At 45.6% G+C, this 21,177-nt stretch overlaps 1 protein-coding gene across 2 annotated transcripts in view; it reads right to left on the bottom strand.

Moving 5' to 3' along the window:
- The window catches only part of SPMIP4 (sperm microtubule inner protein 4), a 364,345-nt gene that overhangs the window by 251,386 nt on the left and 91,782 nt on the right, over positions 1–21,177 (bottom strand). Inside the window, exons 1-2 of one of the 2 annotated variants that reach the window (XM_069648204.1) lie at positions 6,636–6,687; positions 5,580–5,759 (exon numbers count right to left, since the gene is read on the bottom strand). Coding sequence is in view for 1 of the 2 variants with exons in the window: in XM_069648203.1 (XP_069504304.1) it covers positions 5,580–5,759 (180 nt within the window). In the remaining variant the exon portion in view is untranslated. Of the gene's footprint in view, positions 1–5,579; positions 5,760–6,635; positions 6,688–21,177 lie in introns of those variants that run through there. The other variant, XM_069648203.1, reaches the window with a different exon arrangement.

Raw genomic sequence — 21,177 nt, forward strand, 5'->3', positions numbered from 1 at the left:
CCCCCCCCACCCCCGCATCTCAACATACACTCAAAATACATTCAAACACAAACATTCATACACATCCGACACACCCCCCCACCCCCGCATCTCAACATACACTCAAAATACATTCAAACACAAACATTCATACACATCCGACACACCCCCTCACCCCCGCATCTCAACATACACACAAAATACATTCAAACACAAACATTCATACACATCCTACACACCCCCTCACCCCCGCATCTCAACATATACACAAAATACATTCAAACACAAACATTCATACACATCCGACACACCCCCTCACCCCAGCATCTCAACATATACACAAAATACATTCAAACACAAACATTCATACACATCCGACACACCCCCTCACCTCAACATATACACAAAATACATTCAAACACAAACATTCATACACATCCGACACCCCCCCACCCGCGCATCTCAACATACACTCAAAATACATTCAAACACAAACATTCATACACATCCGACACACCCCCTTACCCCCGCATCTCAACATACACTCAAATACATTCAAACACAAACATTCATACACATCCGACAAACCCCCCCACCCCCGCATCTCAACATATACACAAAATACATTCAAACACAAACATTCATACACACAAACATAAAGCAAAACAAACCCGACACACAAACACAAACAGACCACTTACCGGAAACGTGCTGGAAGGCAGGCAGGCAGGTAAGCTGGAAGTCGCTGGAATCGCACTACGGCTGGCATGGTCCAAGGCTGAAATGCCTTCCGGCATCAAGCCTTATGGGCCACGCCAGCCGTAGTGCTGGCCCTCCATTGGTGCAGCACACACGCATTACGTGGCTCGTAGGAGCGACGTGATGCGTGTGTGTGCTGAGCCAATGAGGGCCAGTGTTTTCACCGGCCCGGAAGACAACAAAGACTTTCCTAATCGGGCCGGTCAAAAGGGCATGGCGGGCCGCAACTGGCCCGCGGGCCGTATGTTGTGCACCCATGCCCTAGGCATTCTGCAGTGGGCTATGAACGTGAATGCGTGCTCCATTGGAAGTGAGTGCAGTGCTTTAAGGACCGGACACCGGTCACTATTGATCTTGCAGCAGGACAAAGAGGCTACACAGAACTAGACAAAACCTCTGCTGCTGCCTGGAGCTCAACAGCCAAGCCACCAGAACAAAGTCAAGACAAATCAGCATTCCTGGCTTCACAATGACGGCCGGCACAGATGCTGCTTTGCCCTGACTTTGTTATGGCTATTGGACTGCTAAAAATACCACATTTCCATCATGACTTTACCGCCCTGGCAGCAGTAGCCATAAGCCATGCTGAACATTCAGGATAGCAAGTGTAGCAATGGAACTATCAACATGCTGTATTACACATGGGAATCCTACTGATCCCCTAATTAGCCCCCTGTGTCTTTCATAAAATGATGATTCGAGACCCCATAACCAGAGGGGAAACACAACCTTTTGTGTTATGACTCAGATTTGCAGGTGGAGTTTTGAACTCGCTGTAGGTAATTAATACATGTTTGGGGGAGCCTGCGTGCATAATGTTGTAATAGCCTGAGAGTGTGACGACCAAAGGTTTGGTGTGCCCCATATCTTTTTGATATCTAGGAGTAGTAAGACCTGGTGGAGAGCAGACAGCGGCAAATCGGTGGCTACGACTAAAGTAATTCACCGTTTAATTCATGTGAGAATCTTTTATCAGTATTTTCTTTCCAATTAGTACTCGGCGAAGGGGGTGTGGCAGCCACACCTGGAAAGACACCTCTCTAAGCCCCCTCAGAGCGGGAGGCCGCCATCTTCCGTCGCCAGGTTCTGCAGGTAAGTGCATTTCCCTGCGTCCCATCCCCCAACCTCACCCCAGACCCTGTTTCGACACAACAAGGCACCCCCATCATCTCCCCACTTACCTTCTGCATCCATGTCCGTTGGCTGTGCCGGGAACAGTAGTGTTCCCGGTGCAGCTCCAACGACAGCATGGCCACCATGGAAAGGAAGAAGGGACTACGCATTGTCCCTTCTCCCCGATCCATAGAGGGCAACCTCTTTTTTTAAATGGCGAACCGCAACTTGCAAACTATTAGTATCCTGGTACAAAGTGCAGAGGTACTAATAGCAATAAGCCCCTGGCTGGGGATGCATTATTGCTTCAGGTAATGCCCCGGGGCCTGCTTTAAGACCAGAGCGAATGGCCCCGGGGCATTACCTGAAGCGATAATGCCCCCTTAGCCCCCAAGCTCAGGGCTTATTGCTTAAGCAACACACACAATATTAGTGGTCATGTTTACAAATACACTGAAAAAATTAGCTAATACCCTTTCAGGTGGATATGCAGAATACCCACAAAAAAGAAACCGAGTATCCCTTCCCCATTATTCTCAGAGTGCTATAAGGTGTCACATTGTGATCCTTCTTCATTTAGGATCATCAACTTGAAGATCCTTTGAGTTGCTCTGAGTCCATTCATCACTATGTGAGGAGCCACCTCCACCCCCTACAACCACCAATAAGAAGTCTCCCACACAGGGAATCAGTTAATAGAGGGAGCAGGCAGGAATCCACGATATGTGACGCATTATCCGTAGTTTCACAAAACATTGGTGGAAACCTATGGAACCAGTTGGAGACATTCATGTCACCTAGAGTAAGACTTTCTACCATGTTTCCAAGATAGGCACAGGGCCAATTAACCAAGTGTGCATTTTGAAGGCTGGCAGTGGGTACAATCTCAAGAAACACGCCTCCAGCCTTGATCCTGACAGTGTCTCCGTACGCCTTGAGAGTACAGACTATGCCCCACAAACCTGGCATCTCTGGCCCTTCCAGGCTATATAAATAAAAGTTAGAGCTACTGATGGGCATTCAGCATCTGGCTGTACCTATCATCTCTATACGTAGTAAGAATGCAGTAGTCGGCTCCTGGCATAGAGTGGCAGATGAACATTCGCCACATTCTCCTTCACATAGTGGATGACGTAGGCCTCTTCGCTATGCCTGAGTGCAGCCCCCTTTCTGACTCAACGCAGAATGTCTGATATTTTTACAGTGATTCAAGATTGCGGCCACTCTGTCCATCAATACCCACAGGGGGATTATCTGTATTGGACGCATCAGTCATTCCCGCCAACGTCACCGGAGGATCAACTGCATTTGCTACTATGTTTCGTTTTGGCAGACCGTAATCTTTACTGTTGTTTTATTTGGTGCAGTCAGAGAAGCCAGGCATGGCGTGCCTGGGCATCGATCGTGTGGGTATAAATATTGCTGCAGATGGAATATAAATCCAGCACTCTCACAATTACCCAGGTGAAAAAATGGGTCAAGGCATCAAGCCCAGGCTCAGGTTTGAAACTTTGTACCTCATCATCATCGCAGACTCTTTTACTATCTGCAATTGAAGCAAGAGCATAGTCCCCATACCTGGCAGGCAACCAATGAAGGCTGAGCTCTGAAGACATCAATGTGTATCTCACATCATTTCTTATGCCTGTGCTATCCAGCATCACTCACTATGCCAGGAGTCTGAAAACGTTGGCTCTCCAGATGTTTTGGACTATGACTTCCATGATCCCTCACCATTTACTGCGTTGGCTATTTCTTGATCACAGAAAAGGCGACAGTGTTGCTGTGTCTGTGTGGGAGCGATATGTTGGCTGTGCATGTGTGCCCCAAGTGCTATGGTGATATGACTTGTGGGTGATTCCCTGTTGCACCAGGGCCTGGCCATCTTTATGACGTTGCTGATCAGCGGAAGTTTCATGTGACTGAAATACCCTACTGCTTGAGGCAGTATTGACTGAGAGAAATGACATGCTTCTAGAGTTCAAATGTGCTTTCACAATGCCTGTCGCCCATTAAAAGTGTTGCAGTTCATGGCATATGTGTGGTCCATAGCATATGTGTGGTTACATACAAATGCTCTTGGCATTTTCACACCACATGTCCTACTATTTTCTGTCTATGGAATATAGGTTCTATGGGTTACTAAAGATCACTTTTCCAGCATAAGCATGCGTACACTGTAGTTGATTCTGCATACACCCATGCCACATGCCCCATATGCGATGCAGGCAACAGATGTGGAGAAGTGAGAGGTGCAGCAAGGTTCTTCCGGGCCATTGTGTAACTGATGCATTTTCCACGTTCTGGAGGCTTGACGGAGAGGCATAGTCCGTGGAGGCTGGTTCCTCGCCTGTAATGTGGACATCGCCACCTTTATGCAGATCATGCTTACTTCTCTATCTCTGCATTTACTCCTGGTGTGCACTGTAAAAACTGTTTTGAATTTTCTGAGGTCACCTTCAATCCATGTTGTGACACCCACTCAGTCTCTTCCTATAGGAAGGCATCCAATTCCTTTGGCCACTCTCCTGCACTATGTCTCTATGCATCTGTGTCTGTGAGCAAGGAGTCGTGGTGCTCTGGAGCTAGAGGGGCTCTGCATAACAAGAAATCGTGTGTTTGTGTGATGTTTACTTTGAGGTGATCAGCCTGTAGTTGCCATATAGAGGTGTTGGATGTATATTGTGTATTGAACTTGTGAACATGTCGAAAAGGTTATATAAAGCAACAATTACGTCTGGATCAAATTTGCTAGATCTGACATAATTTGTATTGTGGTACCTGTTATTTAGTCAGATCTACACAAAGGTAGTGTCACTGAGCCATCAATGTCATCCTTAACTTGCACACAACTTTCTTTGGCAGTGATGTCTGTATAGCAAACTGCAAATTTGACTGAACCCCACATTATAAACAACCACTAATGGTACTCCCCCCAAAATGGGTTAACGGCCATATCAGCCAAAAATATTTCCTGGGAGTTTGATGAAATGACATTGTTTTCCAGGGTGATCTTTACTATGTGGTCTTTCACCCCTATTCTTCTGCAGAGTCACCAAAGGAAAGAGTCTGACTGCTTGCGCGTCCAGGTGGTGCACGCTCGAGTGCTTTCCTGCTAGCCTGATCCATCAGTGGAGAGGGGTCAAGGATTCAGTGCATGCACCTGTGAAAGGACAAGGTCTCCACCATGTACCCATACACATGATAGATGTCAGCAAGGATGGCAGACATTACAATAACTGCCATTGCCCCATTCCTTTTCTTGACTTGCTCCTGGATTTTGCTGGTGCAGAACCGAAAGAATCCCAATCTGTGAAGCCTTAGCCATTCCACAGAGATTGGTCTGGAGATCCACGGCACCATTTGGAGTTACTGCATCAGCTAAGAGCTCCATGTTGGAGGACCAATCCTGGATCAGCGAAGGTTCCACACCAATTTGGAAATTCCCCTGGGAACCGGAATGGACAGAACCAGAACAATAAGTCTTGCACACATGTTCTCCACATCCACTCCTTCCAGAAAGAGGGTGTTAATATTAGGATATGTATTTGCACCCACCCACACATTTTCATTCACTTCATTGCAATTGTCGGAAGCCGTCATTGGAAAACCCTTCACTCAACCAAGTATTCATGTACACAGTTAGCACTACTTTCCCCATTCCACACTCCACACGGCCAACAGTGCCATCAAATATCAGGAACATTCAAGAAGACGGTAGCTGTTACCTTGGCCAGGGATCTCCGCCATAACCATAATGCAGGTGCCCCTTTGCCACAAATGGAGGAGGCTCTCTCTTTGGTCTATGGTCTTCTGGAAGTGACACGGGTCCAAGTCCTCCATATTCTCTTTCTCTTCCCCAGGGGAGTCTGGGCGGCGAAGGGTTGTTCTGTAGATACTGTTCATACCTAAAAGCAAAGCAGTGGTAGAAACACAATTGGTTAGATCAGAAACACTGCTGTTGCTTTCTGTGTATCTCCTTAGTGTTGGAATGCTGAATGGATAACCTCACAGATCAGGGGCCAGATTTCAACAAATGTTCAGCCTATGCCAAATATTTAGTTGATGATTTCCATCAAATTACATTATATCAATGACTGACATCTGGTCAGGCTTGGCACTGCCCAGGCAATGTTTCTCATTTGCGCTTTGGAGTTGGTTGAGCGTGTTTCTAGTACTAAACATCTTCTCTCTGGTTTTTGTCTGGTGCTAATATTTTATGTGTGAGTATGAGGATAGTGTGAAGCCTAATTCATCTACTCCAGATTAGAATAATCTCATACACAACACCTTCAGCCAGGCGTGTTGTTTCACTTTGCATGCTAAGACTTGTTTGCCCTTTAAAATGATGTGCAAAACAGAAAACATTTAGTACAGGATCCGTAAAAGATACCAGGGTAAAATTTAGCTAGCTAGCACTTAAAAAAAGCAAACAAACATAGATGTTCTGTAATATAGGGCGCAAATCCCTCAGAAACCAATCCAAACCAGCAAAACATGTTTATGCAATCCAGCCACAGAATTCTTTATGGAAGAAACCGTAAAAAAAACATACTTATTTTCAGGCAGCCAACGAGTAAAAAGGCCGCCCAGAGGCCTTCTCTTACCCGAGTGGACATTCCACTTAACCAGTTACACATCATTTCTATTGGGTCCAGACATGGCACCTGGGTAAACATGACTCCTATCCATATTTTTTATTTAAAATAATCACCAGTGGAACCATGGAGAACAGCGACAGGCATTACACACTTGAATAGTTCCAAGAGGAAGAATGTGCTTACTGTAGTGATACTGAATCTTCAATATTGATGCTTTTCTACTACAGAAGCACTGCTGGAATCTGAAAAGAAAACAGATTCATTGTGAAATGTCTCCCCACAGAGGCCAATTGGACAACTCATTTCCGGGCTGGATTTAGATATGTTTAGCCGTCTGTTGCTTTTCTCAAAGGTTTAAATGGTGATTACGTAAAAGTTTAACATTTTAAAACATTCGTGGCAGCGCACTTTTACGTAAAAACATCAGCTACAACCAAGAGAGATTGATAGACTTAAATAACGAGTTCCAAGTTGAAAATTGGAAACATCTTGAGTTCTTTATCTAGTAGCTCAGCAGCTGGCCAAAAACCCCATGGGCAAAACTATTAGTAACTGTTGACCGGGTATGTCCACCTCCAGCGACCTTTACAGGAAACCATTCAGCGTTCCATTCATTGTCAAAGTCCAATTTTAATCCATACCATCTGCTTCCAGCAGGACACAATACTCAGAATTTCACAAGGAGGAACATACGTGTTTAGAATGGGTAGTTTGATCATGCCTAGTATTCAAATTTGAAATTATTTAAAAATGAATGGAACACAACATTTTAAGAGAATGCCGGTATGGAGCTGCACACTGTCACAATCCCTGCTTTCATCTGAAGTACCAGCAGGTATTGCTTGCCGTCTAGTGTTACAAAATAAAATGTTACAGGGCCTCATTACACGGAAGGCGGTAATGGTTAACGGCCACCGTTAATGGTAACGGTGACCGTTAACCATTACCGCCTTACTACGAGGTCCCTTAGCGGGTTGGTGCTTTAACGCCTGCTTTTTGCAGGCGTTAAAAACCAACCCGCTAAGGGACCTTGGAGCTAATTACGGCACCGCAAAATTGCGGTGCCGTAATTAGCGCCTTCCCCATTCCCATAGAGCCCTATGGGGCAGAAATGGGAATGGGGAAGGGCAATGGCGGAAGGGGGATTTACCGCCCCACCAACCTTGGAATGGGGCGGTAAATCCCCTTTCCGCCAAGGCGGTGCCGGTAATTTACCGGCATGGTCCAGGGTGCTAATAGCACCCTGGATCACCGCCTTCCGTGTAATGAGGCCCACAGTGTGTGGCATCTTTTATGGATTAAAGGAACATGCTCTTGGGTAAATGAAACCTGTGTATGATTGCACCCCATTTCCAAAACTGCAACTAAATGTTTGATGAGCCTGTGAAAGTGCAGTAGTGTTTGCTAAATCCACAGAGGAAATTAAGAAGGTGTGACATGGGCATGCGCCAAGCAGCGCTTTCAACTGTGATACGCCCAAGCAAAAAGCACTTGCAGCTTTATCCTGAGCCTGCCGGCTAGTTCCTACCTGAAGACTGTGGGAAGTATTTACTTATACTGTAAGATGAGGTAAATTAAATAACGGACTGTAATTGCTCTCACCTTTATGTGGGAAAGGCTGCGTGATTCCAGAATGATGTAAATGGACGCTGCGCTGCTTCCTGTTCCTGTAGCTCGCCCTTTCCTGCTGCTGTCTCTTGCTTGTTTCTCATTCTACTGTCTGTCTCCCTTTCTTTTCTCCACGTCTGTCTCCCTTTCTTTTCTCCACGACAGCCTAGTAGATGCACTGTGGCAGCACTCAGCAACAAAGGGATTTCACATCTGTAATTAGTAGAGGTTGGGGAGCCAGACAATTCATGGGTGCGATTGAGCCAGACCAGAGTCATGGGCCTGGCTTGGTCGTAAGAGCCAAACACGAGAAGAGCCGGGAAAAGACCCACACCTGGCCTTCTGCCTCACCACACCCAAAACAAAAAACTCACACCTTCTGTCCTGCATCTCCATCCCCAACAACACGAGTCCCACACAGGGTGCCTTGTCTCGCCAACTGCACAACACAAAATCCTTACCTGGCCTCCTGTCTCCCCACCCGACACCCTGCAAAACACAAAACTCATATCTAGGGTCCAGCGTTCACCCCCGGTAACAAAGAACCCATATCCGACAATCCAATTTGGGTATATATACGGCATGGTGAAATGGTAATGATTTGCCCAGGATCACACACTTTAAGTGTGGTTGCTAGTATTTCAACCCACTGCACTTTAGACATTTGACCACATATCTTCTCAGATCTAGCGGAAACAAATATTATGCATGATACCAGGCCCCATTGCACTTGGGATATGCTAGCCCACTCCCGTTTTTTCTTTGTATTTTAGGACGTGTAGTCCATCATTTATAACTGGGAATCAAGAACTGAAAGACCCAGAATGCAAACCTTTTTGATGTCAAGCCAGATGATGGGAAAATGACACTGTTTAAAAATGAAGGGGTTATTCTGTGAATTACCTTCATTGTCTTAGAAGAAGGCACAGAGCTGCTGCACTGGTGTGGTTTGATGTCAAAATGTGCCTGTCTAGTTTTTAGGACCTTACCATCACACTTGGCTTTGTTGACCCTGTCTCCTGGTGAGCACACACATAAAGAGCGAGCCATAGAAATATGCAGCTGACAAGACTTGCGAAAAGGATTTGCAGGTCCCACTCTGCGTGACCCCCCCTAACCCTAACCAGTGTGAGGACTATGGAGGCATAGAGTGAAAAATGCAGACTCCAAGGAGTGAGGGTATGTGCTAGGAGGGACCATATATCACATGGTCCACACCCAGCCAGCCAGGATTTGTTTTTCTTTTCTGTGCTAGAAGGAGGGGCTCAGACCTTGTTTTGCTCAGGGAGTGGCTCGAATCACAGGTTGATCTGGATCAAGCCTCTTGGTCCAGGCTGGCCTGAGCCCTGCCTGGTTCACACAACTCTAGTTATGAGGACCCCAGAGAGGCCATGTGTCTTTGTTCAGCACTCACAATGGCGTGATCACTGCAATGTGTGTCGCTCAGTCTTGCCCCCCCCCCCACATAATCATCCCAGGCTTTCCATCTTCCCCAGAGGCAGCATTTGTTTAGTAGTATTGCCATGCATATAATGCATTCACCCCACCCACACACCATGGATTTAATGCCTGCAATCTTCCCAAAAGAGCTGGTTTGCATGCAATAATCCAGAAAGTAGGCATCTGTCCAGCAGTCAGGCTCCCCAGAGGTATCCGGTATTTCAGGGGTCTGCAACATGTGCCACTCAAGATGTTTTGGACTGCAACTGCCAGGATACTGCACCCGTGAATATGCTAGCTAGGGCGAGTGGGAGTTGTAGTCAAAACCATCTGGAGAGCCAAAGGTTGCAGACAACTTATTTCATAGCATCCATAGATGTTGATTGTCTGCATTCTGGTCACAGAGATATTCTGACTGTAGTACACTCCATACAGGAGTCCTAGATGTGCAATAAACCCATGTAGGTATAATGCCTACAAATGGCACCTTCTGATGTATAATGCCTTTAACCTGTCCACAGGAAGTTGCAGGCTACTTTTCAGCAATAGCAGTAATGGAGTGCATGGAATAGGTTCCCTTAGACTAGGGGTCTGCAAACTTTGGATTGCCAGATGTTTTTGCTTACAACTCCCATCAGGTGTAGCCCTCATAGTCAGAAGTGAGTGATGATAGAAGTTGTATTCTGAAACAGCTGACGAGCTGCGGGTTTCAGATTCCATCGTTAGACTAATTGTATGCAGGCTGGATCATTGTTGACAGCCACCCCTTTCTTTACCCGGAATGCAAAGAGCGAGAGCCTCTGCTTTGAGCCGGCAGGCTCTGGGGTGCAGTCAAAGTCCCCCAACTGAAGTCCCTTTCACATGAATAGCAGGATTTTTCAACACTGACGCAAAAATAGCTTTGCAGTTTAAATGTGAAAATGTACCACTGCTAACAGAAAAATATTAGGGAATGGACATGGTGCATGTTGATAAAAAGTAATGTATATTATGTTTCGCATGCAAACCACCAGCAGATGTTTGAAAGCAAAAACCACTTTGTTTTCATGAAAAAGTGTCTCTAGGCCAGAGGCAAACCCTTTTGCTGGCTGTTGGACACATGTCACCACAAACTCCCCAACTGGAAGGCTGACATCTCCCATCTAATTCCAACTGCATTAAAGTGTGTCCTTCTAAACGTGTGGGAACCCTAGTGCTGGCTCTAAAGGCAGTGATAGCAGGACAGTTCCCCTTGGCAAGAGCATGACTAAAAGCTGTGAAGACTGGGTGCTACAACTTCAAACAGGCAACCGACTACAAAGAGCAAGCTGTAAACACAAAGAGACTGATAAAGAAAAAAACTCTGGTTACTGGCGAGTCCAGTGAGACCATATGGCCTGATGGCAGGAGAGTTGCCATTTGTCCCACATGAAGATTTACTATTAATTTAAAAGGACAATTACCATTTAGGCCTTTTTCCCAGAAACCATTAGTCAGATTTTCTTCATTTAATGTACCATTTTGTAGGTAAACTCTGGGCAATTTTGGAGATATAAAATTCACCCACTTGTGAATCTGGGAACTGTAATGTTTATGTTTATGTTTATTGAGTTTATATAGCGCTTTACACCAAAGCGCTTTACAGAATAACAACAGGTACAGTAGTGAATGAAGCATAGTTTACAAACATGAAACAAACCAGTGGTACAGTAATTAGAACAATTTACTCAGAGGGGGGAGGGAGGGGAAGGCGGGGCCGGGTGACCTCCTATGCACTATGGTGGTTTGAGTGTCCAATTTGAGGTCATCGGGAGGAGGGGGAAGGGATGGAGGGGAAGGGAAGGGTGGAAAGAGGTATGAGGGGGAATAGAGGTGGAGAAGGAGAATCAGGGGGGTGGAGAAGAAGGGCTTTCAGGGAGCAGGGGAAAGATGGGTAGGTGGGGGTGAAGCGGATGGAGAGAGGTAGGGAGTTCCAGTGGAGGGGGGCCAAGAGTTGGAAGGAGCGAAAGCATGAGGAGGCACAAGGGGGTGGGGGTACAGTGAGAAGGTAGAGATCAGCTGAGCGGAGAGAGCGGGAGGGAGAGCAGAATGAGAGGAGGGAGGAAAGGTGGGGGGCAAGGTCATAGAGAGATTTATAGACAAGGCAGAGGAATTGAAATTTCAATTGTGAGAGGAAGGGGAGCCAGCCGAGTCTGGAGAGTGAGGTAGAAATAGATTCTCGAGGGCCGAGAAGACAGAGAGTGCAGATAGAGGAGTGGTAGATGGGTTTTAGGGGAGTCAGGTGAGAGACAGGGAGTCCAAAGAGAAGAGAGGAGCACTAGAAGAGATGGGAGAAAATAAGGGAGGAGATTAGGAGTTTAGAAGCGTGAAAGGTGAGGGAGGGGCGGATCTTGCAGATGTTGAAGAGGTGGTGTCGACAGGCACGAGAGGTTAGAGAGATGTGGTTGGAGAAGGAGTCAATATGGAGGCCAAGGTTGCGAGCATGGGTCAAGATGGGGAGATTGGAAGGGGGAAAGTGGATGAAGGGAGGATGGGAAGGTGAGAGAGTGCTAGGAGGGAAGAAAAGTACTTCGGTCTTGTCAATATTGAGAGAAAGAAAATGGGATGACATCCAATTTTTTATGGCCGTAAGGCAGGAAGAGAGAGTGTGGTGGAGGTCAGAGGTGAAGGAAGAGAAGGAGAGAAAGAGTTGGGTGTCATCAGCATAGAAGTGGTGGGAGATGCCGAAAGAAGAGATGATGGGGGCGAAAAGGGAGGTATAGAGAGAGAAAAGGAAAGATCCGAGTACAGAGCCCTGGGGAATGGCAAAGTTCAGGGGGAGGTTGGAGGAGGTGCGGCAGCCCCAGGAGAAAGTAAAGGATTGATTGGAGAGGTAAGAGGAGAGCTAGGAAAGGACAGAGCCTTTGAAGCCGAAGGAGGACAGAGTGCTTCAAAGTAAGGGGTGATCTACAGTGTCAAAGGCTGCCGAGAGGTCAAGGAGGATGAGCATTGAGGATTGCTTAGCCATCTAAGATGTGATTCTGGCTGATCTGAAAATTTGCCAAATGTGAGTGTTTGTGAACTGGTGGTGAATAACATTAGGAATATGGCTAATAAATTACATATTCTTTTTTTTTGGAGAGGTTATGTCTGTGAGGCGCAGCTCACTGCTCATGTATTTCGTAGATCCCACTTGACACAGAAACAAGTCCCCTTCTCTTGGGGTTCACCAGGAACAGAACACTGGCCACATGACTTGGGCTTACACAGAATATACTCTGGATAGCTCTAGCAGATCACAAGTGTATGTGAAAAGCAGCCCCAACCACAACCTCAGCCTCCCAGACTCCTGCTGGGATTACAGGCACGTGCCACCATGCATATTCATAACTGTTATGCTTCTTACCTGAAGCAGCAAAAAATTGGCACATGGCCGTACAAAATGGTGCGGACCTGGCTGTCATCTTATTTAATTCCCCATGATTAGCTGAATCAGAAAATATGTATATTATGGCAGTTATTAGTAAAATTATAAAGTTTTGCCACATAAGTAGTTTTTGCCAAAAATTTGGCATGAGATCAAAACGGGGCCTGTAAATTAAGCTGCCATATGTCTGTTCCAGACTCTTAAACAAATCCATAGAGAGGGGCTGGAGTGGGGAGGAGAGAAAGGGTAACTGCCCAATCCTAGTTGTGAGAACTCTGGCAGGGTACTTCCCCAAGATTGGAAAATTAGTTATGTCATCGCTGCTATATAAGGGGGACTGCACTAGGATGAAGAGACAGAGCTGCTGAAATGTACCATTGAAGAGCGCTGATGAAACTTAACATCTGACAACTGCAAGGAAACACCAGAGGAGATTGCTGAGAGTGCATCTGGGTGGAGCTGTCTATTTCTAGGAAGACCTAAGAGCTGTCTGGGTCCTATGGTGGAGAGTGGGAGGCCATCCTTGAGAGTGGAATGACCAGACCTCTGCCCTATCTTTTCACAGGGTCCTGGCATGCAGCTGGATGTCCTGAACTTTAAACAGAGGCTTTCTATGTATAAAGAACTGAGCCCTGGGAGCCAAGAGGTGGGGGGTCTGCTTCCCTTAAATCCTTCACCCTTTATAGTGGGTTGGGGGAAAAACTTTGTAGATCCTTAGCCTACTTAACAACATGATTAATTCAGTAATTCCCCATTCGGTCAGTGTGCACTGAAAAACTATAGCCTATAATTTAATTGAGTAATACTTTTTGTCCCGTTGACCCTGACTTCTTTAAAGTAGAGGGGTGTCTTTGTTCTTAAATCAGTCCAATCTTTTGTGTCCAACTTTCCCCTAACACAGGCCTTTCAGTGGAGAGGGTCTAACATCCAAAATTCCCTAAATCACTCCAATTATTCTGTCTGACTTCCCCAACACAGACCAAAGTAGGGGGGAGGGGTCTGAAAATCAAACTGCTAAATCACCCTGTCTTTATTTTAAACCAAATGTGTTGGTGAAATCATAATTGCAATATGTATTTGTACCAATCTGAAAATCCTACTGCTAGCCATTTAAGCCCACAGGAAAATCAAAATTGCATAGCAACACTTTTATAAGTGTTTCAGCTATTGATCAGTTTAATTATTTAGTGACATTTGTAGAAAGTAAAGACATTTGACTTGTGCTCTTTTTCTAAACTAACTAACTTCTTAACTAATTTGTATAATTGATTTGTGTAACAAGATGTTAATGGTGAGCCACAAAGAAGGTGGCTTGTGTAGTTGTGTGATTTCTATTACTTTTGATTTGAATAAATACAAACATATTTCCTGTACAATGGCCTGGTTCTTGGCTCATTGGTAGCTCAGGGGGAGGGATCCAAGGGGCATGATATGCATCTGAAGTAGAGCTGAATAAAAGAATCTGTTAAACCGTTTGTTGCGTGACACCTTGAGTGTGGAGTGAAGGAACTCCCTGTGTTGACCTCTCAGAAAACTGTTACAAATTGGGGGCTCGTGGCTGGGATTTGGGTGCCTATTCCTGGCCCATGAGAAGTACATTGTGACAGGCTATTCATTTTGATGCAATTGCATTAAGGTGAAGAGAAAGTCATCTTTGTTTTGTTAAAGTGCCTCAAGGATTTGACCCCTGAGTCCCAGGGAGGTGTATAGGTGAAGCATTTAATTTATGTAAGAATTGATTTGTGTGAGGAAATCAAGCCGGAACAGGGTGATTTTGCCCCTGCATAAAGAAAAGTTTACCAACGTGCAAAAAGCCATTGTGAAAAAGAATACTGTACCAATTGGTGAACCCAAGGAGCATCTCCTAGGTACATTATTTCTTAAAGGAGAATGTGTTGATGGCGATGCTGGAAACTGGCAAACCAGTATTGTGCGGGAGGTTACCTCAGTAAGCAATGAAATTTGGCTTGAAGGTGGAATATTGCACAAAGCACTAGAGGCATTTTACATGACCCAGAATGCTTGTGAAGAACAGATACAAATGGCTCAGCTAACTGCCCAGTTATATTTCCATTTGGTTTTAGTGGAAGAGCATTGGCAAAATGGTGAGGCTAGTAGGATGAATCAGGCTGGAGACCTGTCACAGGCCCAGGATCTTGTTCAACAACTCAAAAATTAACTAAAAACGCAACAGCAAGCCAGTGCAGAGAGAGAAAGAGTTAGAGTTTGTTGCACTGCATAATGCCTATGCTGAGGGTGCAGATACCGTAAGCCACCTTGAAGGTCCAATTGAATGACCGAATTCGTCATAAGAGAGGGTTGTTAGATGACATTGTGGCCCTCAAGCAACAAATCAAGTCATTATAAAGGGAAAATAGTTAGTTTATCATTACAGAAATGGACTCAGGTATACGTACTCTGAAACAACAGAGGGCGCAGTTCATGCAGGAAAAAGACATCTTGAATCAGGATAACCATGTCCTATTACAGAGGATAAATCAGTTGGAAATAGAGATAGAAAAAAGGAACAGTCAGGTTCTCAGGAACTGGCCAGAATTAGAAAAGAAAGGAATGAGTTAGAAAGGCGTGTGAGGCAAATAGAAGCTGAACTATCAAAGGCAGAAAATTGTAAGGATGAGCAAGAGAAAGAGATTAGTCTCCGGAAGGAAAAGCACCTTGAATATGCACGCAGCATACAAGGCTCGCAGAGGGGGAATGAATCACTTCAGCATGAGGTGCAGCAAACAAAGGATCAGTTGGCAGCTCAGAATAGGGTGCATGAGATTAATCAGGCCTTAGTGTCAGGAAAAAAGGCCTGCTCTCTGATTACCAGCAGGAAATGAGGACAGAGAGAAGCAGGTGTGAGAGTCTCACAATTGAATTTGAGAATTACAAAAAGGCTCTGAAGCACCCTGACCACTCAGGATATGGGACAAGGCACACTGATCAAGGTGAGATTCCTATTCTATCAGTGGCCTCAGGCCCGTCATTTACAACCTCCCAGGTACAAATGGGAACAGACCTCATGTTTGCCACCAACAAAGAACAGGGAAACACGAGGCAGTTTGACTTACCCAGGTTTAGCCCAACTGATCCAGAAGGCCAGTCCTTGTCTGATAAGAATGAATATTCATCTCTACCACACAGAAGGGAAAGTGGCCGGACCAGTATTTCCTGGGAAATAAGGAATAATACTGTAAGTACTTCAGAACATGAAAACTCTTATAATGAGAAAGTCAGGGAGTTAGATTTGCTGAAGATGCGACTGCAAAGAGAAAACCTTGCCCGCTTCTCTGATGCACAAAAGCCAGACCCTCAGCCTAGGAAGGGCCTTCTAAAAACCTCTGCCTATTCAAAGAAAGGGAGGAATTCACCAGACTCCCTGGTAGGAGGGATGAGGAAACTGTGTTCCATCCTGGGTCTGAAAGGAAATCCAAGGAGAGTGACCCTGAGAGCTCACTTTGGTCCAGGCAGGAGGAGTCCAGACACATGGTTCTGGGAGATATTCCCAGTCTTATAGAAATAGGGAGCTCCTAGAAGACAGGGAAGGGAGTACTGGGAGCAGTTCTGAGTCAGAAGGTGAATCCACTCTGGTGCAGAAGAAGAGAAAGACAGGGAAACAGAAGAAGGGTTTTGTTAAAGAAAGGATTTGACAGATGAAGGCCATAAAGATCTTTTTGATTCCCTACCATAAGATTGCAAAATATTTGGTATGGGAGCACCTGGAACTTTATGAGCAGATGATGGCATCATTCCAGATCAGGAATTATGTGAATTGTTTGCATTTGCAAAATGGACTTTCTCACCTGAGTACTCCACTTTCTTTGCGTTACTGGAGGACCCGGGTCATTATAAATGGTCCAACTATAAGGCGGCCATTTGAAAACAGTTTTCAACACATAGGAACCCACAAGAATCCCGTACGGCTGCAAATAACTTGCAGTGTGGCAAGATCAGGCGCCTAGAGAGTTTGTGCATGAGCTAAAGCGTGCATTTGCTCAGACTTCCTGGGGGGGGGACACAAATAGTAGGGAGTTCATAACTATATATTTCCATGCACTCTCCAAATACATCCTAACTCAGTTGTTGCGTGATTTTCACGAGCATAGGACCCTGGATTGGGTATTAAACAGGCCACCAGGATATTTGAGGTCAAAAAGCATGATGAGAGTATAAATACAGCCAAAACCCCCAAACCATCCAACACCCCTGCTGGCGCGAAGGTGGCAGAGGTAAAAACTACCCCTACATTGGATCTGGAGATAGGGGAGCCTAAAAGTAACCCTCCTGCCAACAAGCAAAATGGAAGGCAGAAGTAAACCCCCAACCCAGCCCAATTGAATGGTAGTCAGACAGGGGCCCAGAACAATGATCCCTCTGACCCTGCCATCTATATAAGTCCTAGGTGTAAGGGTACTAAACCACTCCTGGGGTATGTGTACACTTCCACAGCCCAATGGGGGCAGCCAATCAGGTAAATACTGCCCCGGGAAACCTCCCTCCAAACTTCCCTCAGGAGAGAAGTATCATTCCACCTCCCAATCTGAACGTTTTCCCCTGATATCCCTGAACCAGAACTTCCAAAACAATCCTCCTCTCTCTCTCCCCGGTTGCAGGACAATAGATCCCTGAACCCAGAAGAAGGGAGATTCAGGACGGAAAATTATGGGGGAAATTTCGAGTACCCAAGCTACTCCAGGAGATGGGACCATTACCCTTTTTGGGAGAAGTAGAGGTATGACTTGAGACCTCCCTACCACCCAGACAAGGTCTCGCAACTGAAGTGACAGATCCAGAAACTGGCCGATGATCTGTTGCACATGCTAAAAGCTCAGTCTAACTCTGAACCTAACCCTGCTTCCCAGATGCACCAGGGGGGAAATGATGGGAGGAAACTGCCAACAAACCACAGTTTCTTGAGGAGGGGGCCCGGGTGGAGTGGAGATGCCAAGCGCTAGTGGAAGCTTCCTTTCTCACCCAAACAGAACCCCTAAAAACCCCTCAGCCTGAAAGAGTCTCTTCTACCCCCGGAATGTTAGAACCCAAAGAGCAAAGGGTAAGTAGGAGAGTCCAAAGAAGAACCCACTTTGTGGAGGAACTCCGGATTATCCCCTTTGAAAGAGAAGAATCCCTGTGGATTCAGGTAAGGAGACCTTCTCTTTCAAAAACATGGGGATCCCTCCCAAAGAAAAATGGGTCCCAAAAGACCCTGAGTGGGACAGGGTAAGTAAGGAGACTGACTTAGAACCAGAAACTATTCAACCCCAAACATGTGAGCCAGACAGAATTGAAATGGAGGGGTGTCCTTTCTAGGTTCAGAGAACTGTTGCCAGGTAATGGGGTACAGCCAAGGAGCCAGTGAAAAGGAGTGTTACCCAACAACTCCCATTGTGAGTTGCAAAGTTTTTTTTACAGATTCCTGAATTCTGACATAGAAAATTGCCCAAGATCATACAGTGTCGAGTTCAATATTAAGGAAATGACCACCTGGCTGTCAAATAACTCCCACTTTCTTTGCACCTTGGAGGAGAAGGCCAATTTTATGCACTGTTCAAGGTGCAGGGTCAGGGTGAATTATCAGCTCTGGTGGATACTGGATCCCAAGCCACCCTCCTGTCCAAAAAGGCCTTTGACCAACTAAAATCAGGATGAGGGAGGGCAACCAAATTCCACTCACTCCACTTCCTGGACAACTAAAAAATGTCAGCGGGAAAGATATTTCCGTTGAAGGGACTGCAGATCTAGAAATAAAAATTTAACGGCATTGGCTGAAACATCCGGTGACAGTTGTGACTACAGAGGGCACACCTTGTTTACTGGGGAACGATCTCCTGAGGAGGTTATGACCTCCAATCGACTGTGTAAACAAGGTCCTCTTGAATCCGACAAACCGCCTTATAAAATTATAAATGAGTAACAATTATGTGAGCAGGAATGGTACCTGTCATTTAATTGATCAACGTTCTGAGAATGTAGAGTGCCATTTCTAGAATAAGCAAGTCCCAGACATCACTGTCATCTCTGTAGGAGACCCAACTGGTGATGGGAACCCTTCTCCATTCTTGAAAATTAACCTTCCTCCCAGTTTTAAGTGGCAAGCCACACTGGGAGGGAACTCCCTCAAATTGTACACCAGTCAAAACTCAGAAGAGACGTTGAGTCCCGTGGAAACAGACAAGGAAGAATCTGCTCAAAGTCTGATGGACATTCAGAAAAAGAGCGAACAGTTGTTTTTCACCATTCAGTTAAATGAGGGGGAGGAGCCGGGGCTTGCCAGAGTATGGCTGAATAATGGAAGGAGCTTCATCAGCAAATAATTATTCAGGAAACTCCCAAAAGTTCAGAACATTCCCACATTTAAATTGATTGACAAATGGGAAGTAGGTCTGGAAACCCCAAATTCCAAACAGCTCCTGTCTAGTAGGTGTATGCTAAACATTTCCATTGGCAACAAAAGCATAGAACATAATTTTTGGGTCGTGAGAGGTGTCCCTTCTGCCTTTATCTAGTAAGTGACATTCTCAATTGATTCATAATCAATTTGGACCTATTAAATAATAAAGCCAGGCCCCAACTGGGGGGGTAACCCAATTTGCTTTGCTAACACTAAAAAAGCATTCCGGTCGGCTCAATTGCTGCCCTTTAGAGTTGATGTTCAAGTGCGAGGAGTGGTTACCATCCCAGGGCAGGTGCGACAATTTACTCTCCCCTCACAATTAAGCAAGGACAGAACTTCAAACATCAGGGTGAATATATAAATCTAAATTCCCATCTCCAAAAACAAGGTTTGTATTTAAATCCAACACCTCTAGTAGACCTAAAACGCAACACCATTTGAATATTGGTGGATAACAGTGACCCTGGAAGCATCCCTTTGGGCGCAGACTCCTTTATTGGAAAGACGGTTGATGCCCAACATTATTCTATTGATTTTAGGTAAGAAATCATGTGGCCAATCCCAAATGACTGTTTCGACATCAGCAACGGTATTACTCTAGAACAGATTTTTACTAGGCATGGGGGAATTTCCTGGTGTACTGTTCCTGCCCCTACAGTGTGGAAGAAGTGACCTGTGATTTTAGGAGGGAGGAGGAAGTGTTTAGAGTGAAGGACCACTACCTTGAATCCCCTGTCCAGATCAACACCATCAAAAGAGATCTTTCCACCCAACTGGAGGATACCACTGAAATGGCCATGCCCAAGGTCTTTCTAGGTTTCAATCAGATGATCGAGGAAAGGATCAATCTTGCTGATGCCTGTGAGACAGAGGAGCAAAAAAAAAGCTATAACAGGTCTTCCAGGAATTCCACGATATCTTTTCAGTGGACTCATATGACTGTGGATGCACATCCATTCATTCAACCACCATTCCCATGGACCCCAAGATGGCTCCAGTATTTGTGAAACCATACTGGTTACCTGTCACGTCCATGGAGCCACTCACAGAGATTATTAAGAATTTAGAATCCCGTGGGATAATTTGTCCAATCCACAGTACCTTCAAAGACCCGGTACTGGGGATACTCAAACCAAACACCCAATATAGACTGTATGCAGCCCTGAGGGAGTTTAACAAAGGGGTCCACATGCCAAGATGGCCCCTTCGCTACATCGATCAGGGACTGGCCCAGATTCAGGGGTCAAAAATGTACACTACCATTGACCTGACAAATGGTTACTGGACAGTACCTGTGAGTAGGGAAGGCCAGTGCAAGCTTGTCTTTACTTTCAGGGGGCAGCAGTACACGTGGACCCAAACCCCTTTTGGACACATAAAACCAGCAATGAGTGAGTTCAACATCTTCCTGCATAAGGCCATGCTCAATTTGTTGAAAAGCGGAAACCTGGCCTATGTGGATGATGTTTTGATCAAGAGCTCAACTGTGGAGGAATATATAGCAGGAATCCGCTATGTTCTAACCCAGTTACAGAAAGCCGGAGCAAAACTATCCTTTCAGAAGGCAAAGTGGTGTAAGACCCGAGTGAACCTCTGAGGGCACAAGCTCAAACCTGAGGGTCTTAATCCCCAGGCAAAGAAGGTGGAAGCCTTATTGAAATTAAAAAACCCTACCACTCTGCGAGAATTCAGAAGCCTTCTTGGACTCACTAATTATAGTTGGTAGTTCATTGAAGACTATGCAGAGGCAACTCAACCCTTGGTCTATTTATTAAAGGGCTGAGGCAAGTGGGAGTGGGGTCCGGAACACTCAGAGGCAGTTAAACAACTGAAAAGAAGCCTTTCCCAGACTCCTTGTGTGGCTTACGCTGTAAAGAACAAAGAGTTCTTCTTGG

The sequence above is a fragment of the Ambystoma mexicanum genome, chromosome 2q (assembly GCF_040938575.1).
Source record: "Ambystoma mexicanum isolate Mex_15411 chromosome 2q, UKY_AmexF1_1, whole genome shotgun sequence".
Classification (NCBI taxonomy): domain Eukaryota; kingdom Metazoa; phylum Chordata; class Amphibia; order Caudata; family Ambystomatidae; genus Ambystoma; species Ambystoma mexicanum.